Below are 8194 nucleotides of genomic sequence, written 5' to 3' on the forward strand. Positions count from 1 at the left end.
GGGTGGAGATTATAACAGAACATGGCCAAGATGTTCAAATGTTCATAAATGACCAGCATGGTCAAATAATAATAATCACAGTAGTTGTCGAGGGTGCAACAAGTCAGCACCTCAGGAGTAAATGTCAGTTGGCTTTTCATAGCCGATCATTAAGAGTATCTCTACCGCTCCTGCTGTCTCTAGAGAGTTGAAAACAGCAGGTCTGGGACAGGTAGCATGTCCGGTGAACAGGTCAGGGTTCCATAACCGCAGGCAGAACAGTTGAAACTGGAGCAGCAGCACGGCCAGGTGGACTGGGGATAGCAAGGAGTCATCATGCCAGGTAGTCCTGAGGCATGGTCCTAGGGCTCAGGTCCGAGAGAAAGAAAGAGAATTAGAGAGAGCATACTTAAATTCACACAGGACACCGGATAAGACAGAAGTACTCCAGATATAACAGACTGACCCTAGCCCCCCGACACACAAACTACTGCAGCATAAATACTGGAGGCTGAGACAGGAGGGGTCAGGAGACACTGTGGCCCCATCCGATGATACCCCCGGACAGGGCCAAACAGGCAGGATATAACCTCACCCACTTTGCCAAAGCACAGCCCCCACACCACTAGAGGGATATCTTCAACTACCAATTTACCAACCTGAGACAAGGAAGAGTATAGCCCATAAAGATCTCCGCCACGGCACAACCCAAGGGGGGCGCCAACCCAGACAGGAAGATCACGTCAGTGACGCACCCCTCCTAGGGACGGTATGGAAGAGCAGCAGTAAGCCAGTGACTCAGCCCCTGTAATAGGGTTAGAGGCAGAGAATCCCAGTGGAGGGGAACCGGCCAGGCAGAGACAGCAAGGGCGGTTCGTTGCTCCAGAGCCTTTCCGTTCACCTTCACACTCCTGGGCCAGACTACACTCAATCATATGACCTACTGAAGAGATGAGTCTTCAGTAAAGACTTAAAGGTTGAGACCGAGTCTGCGTCTCTCACATGGGTAGGCAGACCATTCCATAAAAATGGAGCTCTATAGGAGAAAGCCCTGCCTCCAGCTGTTTGCTTAGAAATTCTAGGGACAATTAGGAGGCCTGCGTCTTGTGACCGTAGCGTGCATGTAGGTATGTCCGGCAGGACCAAATCGGAAAGATAGGTAGGAGCAAGCTCATGTAATGCTTTGTAGGTTAGCAGTAAAACCTTGAAATCAGCCCTTTCCTTAACAGGAAGCCAATTTAGGGAGGCTAGCACTGGAGTAATATGATTAAAGTTTTTGGTTCTAGTCAGGATTCTAGCAGCCATATTTAGCACTAACTGAAGTTTATTTATTGCTTTAGAATGTATTTCTGTGAGCCATCTTTAACAAACATCAATGAATCACACATTTTACAGGAAATGTCTCCTGTGTCTCATATTCCTTTGATTTATTTATAGAAGGCCTACATTTTCAAGACCTCAAATATAAAAAGTACTGGGACATCAATTATCAAAATAGCAGGTATTAAAGTTCACTTTCTGATAAGTAACACCGTTGTACCACATTACACATTCATGCCCTTTCACAATAAGAAAATGTATCTATAGTATAACAATACTCTAGTCTATAGAGTAAAAACATTAACCATTTCAGCGTAGGTCTACCACAGTTTGTGACTACAGTTTGTGTGCCTTAAAGCATATGCTGAACCATTAATTCCAGTGTTATGTGTCAATACAGAGAAGTTGTCTTCTGATGCTCTGGGCTCCTTACAAAGAAACAGCTCTACTGTAGCTGCCATGGTGTGGCATGTTGATGCCAGTCTCTCATGAAGAACTCATACCCCCATAATTCATGGTGTGGCATGTTGATGCCAGTCTCTCATGAAGAACTCACACACCCATAATTCATAGGAAAGGAGATGAGCAGTAGTGTTGATGGAGAATGATGACCTACAACTTTAGTCCAAGTTCAGAATAAACTGTACCTATATCTCAATCCGTCTCTCTGTGGGTAAGGGGCATCTTATGAAAGATGACTTGATAGGAGCAGAGTCAAATTCATGAAGGTACAGCTTATGATTGAGACATGATTAGTAAATAGTTACTTGTATGGTTTCTTCATTGAATTCGGAATAAGCTTGTCCAGCTTTCTAATAACCCAGAGTATAATGTAAGGCATGTAATACACTTTACGAGTTGCTATTTGATTGATGTATCACTGAACTAAAACCCTTGAGAAAACACATAAACTGGTACAAACATACAAACAATAAAATTGAAGTGTGAATGTTTGTGATGAGTAATGATGTGGGAGACATTCCAGGGCAAGGGGCGGTCCTCAGTAAGATTTCGGTGTGGGCCGAGGCGAGAGGTCCCTGTATGATGTGGAAGTGGGGGTGATGGAGCGTGACCTCAGGGGCTGGAAGTTGGCGTCCCCTCCGCTGATCGCTGTGCTCCCGTGTGGTCCAGCATCCATGTTAGATAAGGCCTCCTGCGGCAGGTGGGGAGCCCCTGGGTCTCCAGGCCTGGGCAGTTTGGACGAGGCCTGGGATGAAGACACAACCATGCTATCCCCTCCCATGGATGATGACACCTCCTTCGCTTGGCTGGAGGCAGTGGGCAGGTTGAGGGATCTTAGTGCGTCAGAGGTGGATGGGCTCCCATCTCCGTTGTACGGCATGGTGGATGCCAGGTTGGTCTCATATGACAGCGTCCTGGACAGGTCTTTAGCAGCCCTGGATGTGTCCTGGGTTGGCAGGAAGCCCGAGGAGGAACTGGATGCCCCTGCTTTAGAGGACCCAAGGGAGATGGTCATGATAATGATTCTAAGACGGTGTTAGCACACTGAGCTAAAGCCTATTAGCTTAGGGAGCTAACACAAATATTCAGGTCTCATGCAAGATTACTCGTCCCTCAAGTGTGGTTCACTGCAGTACTTTCATTATATGAATTCAAACAAATTATAAAAAACAACACACCGTACCTCTGAGAGCCTCTATCCTCTCGTTCTTCACTTTCTGCACCTCATCAGTGATCTTGGTGATGATGAAGTTGAGGGTACGTCCTTGCTGGATGGACTCGACCAGGGCGTCCAGCCCCCGAGGGTTCTCAGCCAGGTAGTCCAGCAGCATGCCCGTCCGTTTACTCTGCGTGCTCCTGCAGCTGATCTCCTCTGTGTCGTCCCGCGTAAGGATCTTGCGCGAGCGCAGGTAGTCAAAATGGCGGTCGACCCGGATCTTGTCACAGAGGTACGGTCGCAGCCTCGTTAGGACCTGGACAGAGATGAGCAAGATGGAAACTGTGGGTGTTTTGTGTTGTGTTGAGGGTTGGGTTCTGTACAACCTGTATGTTATATGGGGACATACTTTGTTAATATGTGTTTTATCAAGTGTGTGTGACCAGGGGACTGACTGCTGATGGCAATACTGTAACTGTACTGAAGGACAGGTAAACATGTCTGGACAAAGAATAATTAGAGGAAGGGTATGCCTTTGTTGATCATTATGAGAAAGGGGTTAGGTATATGCACATGCACATCATTACTCAACTTTATTTACACTATACACATATATAGGCTACTGTAAAAATTGGGTAGCCTATAGAGCATGGGTGCTCAAACGTTTGGGCTTCGTACATAATCCGAGTTGTGGGCCACGGGCCGGACAAATATACATTGTTTATTTAGAATTATAAAAGGTAAACAATAGCTTTTTTTTAGGGTCTTGAAATAATACTTTTTTGAAAGTAATTACACTTCAAACATTATCCAATCGTAGCCATATAACTTGACACCTAAGAACACATTCTGATTACCAGTATTAAATATGTATAAAAACATTCACCATTGTTGTTTCCACGTAATTACAACCAAAAAGATATATGTGAAGATGTTGAATCATCGTGGAAAACTGATTGGATTTGAAATTTCATCTTTTCTTCACCCAACTTTTAACCTAAATCCAATGACATGGTGACATTTTTGTTGATTTCACATTGAATTCATGTTAGTTGACAACTCAACCAAATGTAAATCAAATCTAGACATTGAACTGACATCTGTGCCCAGTGGGAAGGCTTTGGGAGCCCTAAACTAGTGAGAGTGACTAACAAAATCTATGGAGGCCCACTGGAGGTCAGGGCCCGTCAGTAATTTGGCCACTACAAGGTTTAGAGGGATGGCTACACTAATTTACCTAGCAATCTATATCATGTTAGATGATATGGGCTAATTGATTTGACTGTATGTGACTGAATTAACAAGAGGAACATTTCTAATGAACTACCAAATTTCGAAATTGCATGTTGTGTGTTCTAATATGATATCTCTCAACATTAAGTTGAGACCCTGACTGACTTCCTAAAAATAAATAAAATAAAACATTTGGACTCTGTGTCCCCCTAGTGCCCTGGTTTGGTCGGCCCTGCTAGGGTGCGGCATAAGTTGGTTACTTTCACTTCTTCATTTTGCGCATTTCTACATTTAAAGTTCCCATCTCTATAAATTAACGACATTCTGGCAAATCATTATTTTAAATTAATTGTTAGTCAGACAAATAGGCAACTTACCTCCTTTTTAACATCTGCCATTTCATCTTCTGTCAGGGGAGGAACATCCATTCTACCTACCCTACCGATGCCAAGGTGTCAAATTCAAGTCTTCCTGGTACTTTCAGAAAATAAAAAGGCACACTAAAAAGACTTACATCAAAAGATAGGCTCCCGTCCACGAATATTATATTTTCCAGTGTGTAACTCTAATAGCCTATATTTGCGGATACAAAACAAAAGCTTCGACTGCCCCAGTACACGAACGTTTCTCATCAGGGGAACCGCTGCAAATTATTACTTCCTGATTCCATGAACGGGTTTACCCAAATCATGTGCGGGCAAGTGAACGATGAGTGAGTGCTTTTTATTCAATAACGCTAGTTGTACTAGCACACCACCAGTTAATTCCCCTGGTGATAAACCACATATTCCAGTGTTCAAATAATGTAATGTAATTACCATAAAAATGTATGTGCAGTTCAATTTAATTATTTATTTAATTACCATTATATTTTTTACTAAACACTTGCAAAAAATAAATAAATAGAATGTTATTTCATAAAGAGACCTTGGGATGGGGCTATAACACTAAGCAATAGGCTATCATATCAGTACCACTGAGGCAAGTAGGGGTGTACTCACTTTTGTTGCCAGCGGTTTAGACATTAATGGCTGTGTGTTATTGAGGGGACAGCAAATTTACACTGTTATACAAGCTGTACACTCACTACTTTACATTGTAGCAAAGTGTCATTTCTTCAGTGTTGTCACATGAAAAGATATACTCAAATATTTACAAAAATGTGAGGGGTGTACTCACTTGAGATATACCGTAAATACTGTACATCTACGAAAGAAAGGTTTGTTAATTGCTCACTTCAATATATGCAGTTTAAGGAACAAAATTCATGAAATATGTTGTCTAGTGCAGTCAAACAATATTCATGTATTGGCAATATCAGAGACTCACTTGGACTCTTCTTTTGAGGATGCTGAGATCTCTATACATGGAGACAATATGTTCAGGAGGGACAGAAATAGATATGGAGGTGGAGGTGCAGTTTACATCCAGAGTCATATTCCAGCAAAACAACGTAAGGACTAATGTTGAATGGATTAGAGGCGCAATGGGTACAGGTGTATTTACCACATTTGAAACCTATACTAGTTGGTTGCTGCTATAGGCCACCTAGTGCTGATGTCAAATATCTTGATGTAATTTGCGAAATGTTGGATAAGGTATCTGATGAAAATAGGGAAATATTTTTTTGGGGAGATATGAATATTGATTTTTTAAACACCAACTGTCCAATGAGAAAGAAACGTATTTCTGTTGCCAGTGTATGTAACATGACCCAAGTTATGACATTACCAACGAGACCGTTCACTAATTGGTCCGGTATCACATCATCAACTTGTATCGATCACATTTTTACTAACATGGCTGAACATTGTTCTAAAGCTATATCAGTGGCACTAGGTTGCAGTGATCATAATTTGGTTGCACTCACTAGGAAAACTAAAATACCAAAGGCTGGCCCTAAAATAATCTACCGCAGGTCCTACACATGGCTCAATCAGGACTCATTTGTGGATGAGATTAAGAATGTGCAATGGTTAGAAGTGTGTAGTAAGGATGATCCTGAAATATCACTAAGTTTGGGTGCCCCGTGGATTGATGATGAGCTGAGAAATGTAATGATTCAATGTTATGATGCCAAAAAAGTAGCAGATAAATCTGGCACTCTGTTTGATAAGCAACGTTATTGTAAATTAAGAAATCTTGTGACCAAACTAAACAAAGGAAAGACGGGATTCTATCAGCACAAAATTTATAGAGTAAAGGGTGATGGGAAAAAGCTGTAGAGAACATTGAAGCCTATTATGGGTAGGAATTCGAACATGTCCCCCTCTTTTGTTGAATCAGAGGGTATATTTATTACAAAACCACATGACGTCGCAAGCTACTTTAATATTTTACAGGCAAAGTGGACAAGTTGAGGAATGCTATGATTCCAACTGATGGCTCCATGTCACACACCCTTATAAAATATTGTATCATGAAGGAGAGGCACTGCATGTTTGAATTCCATCAAGTAGAAAGGGAAGAGGTAGAAAGGATGCTATTGTCTCTTTTGGATGACAAGTCACCTGGTACAGATAATCTAGACACCAAATTGCTTAGTTACAACTAACCAAATATCTACCCTAATCGCTCATATTTTTAACAAGTGCTTGATGTATGGAGTGTGCCCAGAAGTCTGGAAAGAGTCAAAAGGTTATTTCACTACCTAAGGATAAAACATTTGCATTCACTGGTCCTAATAGTCATCCTATAAGCTTGCTGCCTGTGTTAAGTAAATTATTGGAAAAAATTGTATCTGTACAAATCAAGGATTATTTCTCATGTAATGGTCTGATAACGGGTGTCCAGCATGCATACACAGAAGGGCATTCTAAAAGTATGACAGATGATTGGTTAAAGAGTATGGATGACAGGAAGTTAGTTGGTGCAGTGTTGCTAGATTTCAGTGCTGCTTTTGATGTAATTGATCATGAACTGTTACTAGGTAAACTCAAATGTTATGGTTTTAAGTCTGCAGCTCTATCCTGGATGGAAAGCTATCTATCCAGAAGGCAAAACGTGTTCTTTAAATGGTATCTTTTCAAACAGTAAAGATATACACTGTGGTGTTCCTTGGGGTGCAAGCCCGACCTCGGACCAAAAATGACAACAGCTGCAGAGCGCGAAATTCAAAATCTATTTTTTAAAAATATTTAACTTTTACACATTAACAAGTCCAATACAGCATTTGAAAGATAAACATCTTGTCAATCCAGCCAACATGTCCGATTTTTTAAATGTTTTACAGAGAAAACACCACATATATTTATGTTAGCTCACCACCAAATACAAAAGTGGACAGACACGTATGAATTATGATTATGAAGTATGAATTATGATTGAAGTAGCATGCACAACCAACCGAAATAAACTAAAACCAACCTAAAGAGCCCAGAAAAAACGACCTCAGATGACAGTCATATAACATGTTACACAATAAATCTATGTTTTGTTCATAAAAAGTGCATATTTTAGCTATAAATCTGTTTTACATTGATGCTACCCAAAAATGCTAACACATAGCTAGAGTCTGAATCCAGCCGGGAGTAGCCAGAGAAAATACATACACCAACGTCGGCTACTAATTACACCTCATAAAACATTTCAGAAAAACATATGGTGGATAACTAATGAAAGACAGATATCTTGTGAATACAGACAACATTTCCGATTTTTGAAGTGTTTTACAGCGAAAACACAATATATCGTTATATTAGCTAACATCATAAGCTAGCATAAGGCAGCATTGATTCTAGTCAAGCGCTAGCCTAGCATAGTTAGCAGCGTTAGCATTCAACAGTTCGACATATATATGAAAAAGCATCCCAAATTGGGTCTTATCTTTCTTGGTACTCCATCAGAATGTTGTAACGGGGTCCAATGTCCAGTAGAGTCTTTAGTTGGGTTCCAGAACGAAGGATTCCCCTCTTTGGTTAGCTAGCACGGTAGCATTGCTGCGCCAGAAAGCGTTTCTTCAAAAAATTCTTCCGTCGTTTCACATCTAAAGTCCAGAATAAATTGCAATAATATAATTAAAGTATATTGAAAAAACAACCTTTA

At 41.0% G+C, this 8194-nt stretch overlaps 1 protein-coding gene across 2 annotated transcripts; it reads right to left on the reverse strand.

Moving 5' to 3' along the window:
- Positions 1 to 1384: 1384 nt before the first annotated feature.
- bcl10 (BCL10 immune signaling adaptor) lies at positions 1385 to 4844 on the reverse strand. 2 transcript variants are annotated; one of them, XM_055866295.1, is made up of 3 exons: positions 4528 to 4844; positions 2945 to 3233; positions 1385 to 2745 (listed from the first exon to the last, which is right to left on the reverse strand). In XM_055866295.1, exons 1-3 carry the CDS (start codon positions 4576 to 4578, stop codon positions 2300 to 2302), a joined length of 786 nt encoding a protein of 261 aa, XP_055722270.1. In that variant the 5' UTR covers positions 4579 to 4844; the 3' UTR covers positions 1385 to 2299. The 2 variants fall into 2 exon arrangements, with proteins under 2 accessions (XP_055722270.1, XP_055722269.1); XM_055866294.1 differs by having other exon boundaries at positions 1385 to 2748; positions 4528 to 4842.
- Between the last annotated feature and the right edge of the window lie 3350 nt (positions 4845 to 8194).

Source organism: Salvelinus fontinalis, chromosome 17 (genome assembly GCF_029448725.1).
Source record: "Salvelinus fontinalis isolate EN_2023a chromosome 17, ASM2944872v1, whole genome shotgun sequence".
NCBI lineage: Eukaryota > Metazoa > Chordata > Actinopteri > Salmoniformes > Salmonidae > Salvelinus > Salvelinus fontinalis.

Excerpts from the sequence above, each read along its gene's own strand:
- bcl10 (XM_055866294.1), bottom strand. The coding sequence starts at position 4,578 with ATGGATGTTCCTCCCCTGACAGAAGATGAAATGGCAGATGTTAAAAAG. Across the intron at positions 3,234-4,527 it reads TGGCAGATGTTAAAAAGGAG|GTCCTAACGAGGCTGCGACC; the intron begins GTAAGTTGCCTA and ends ATCTCTGTCCAG. Across the intron at positions 2,749-2,944 it reads GAGGATAGAGGCTCTCAGAG|CAGGGGCATCCAGTTCCTCC; the intron begins GTACGGTGTGTT and ends GGTCCTCTAAAG.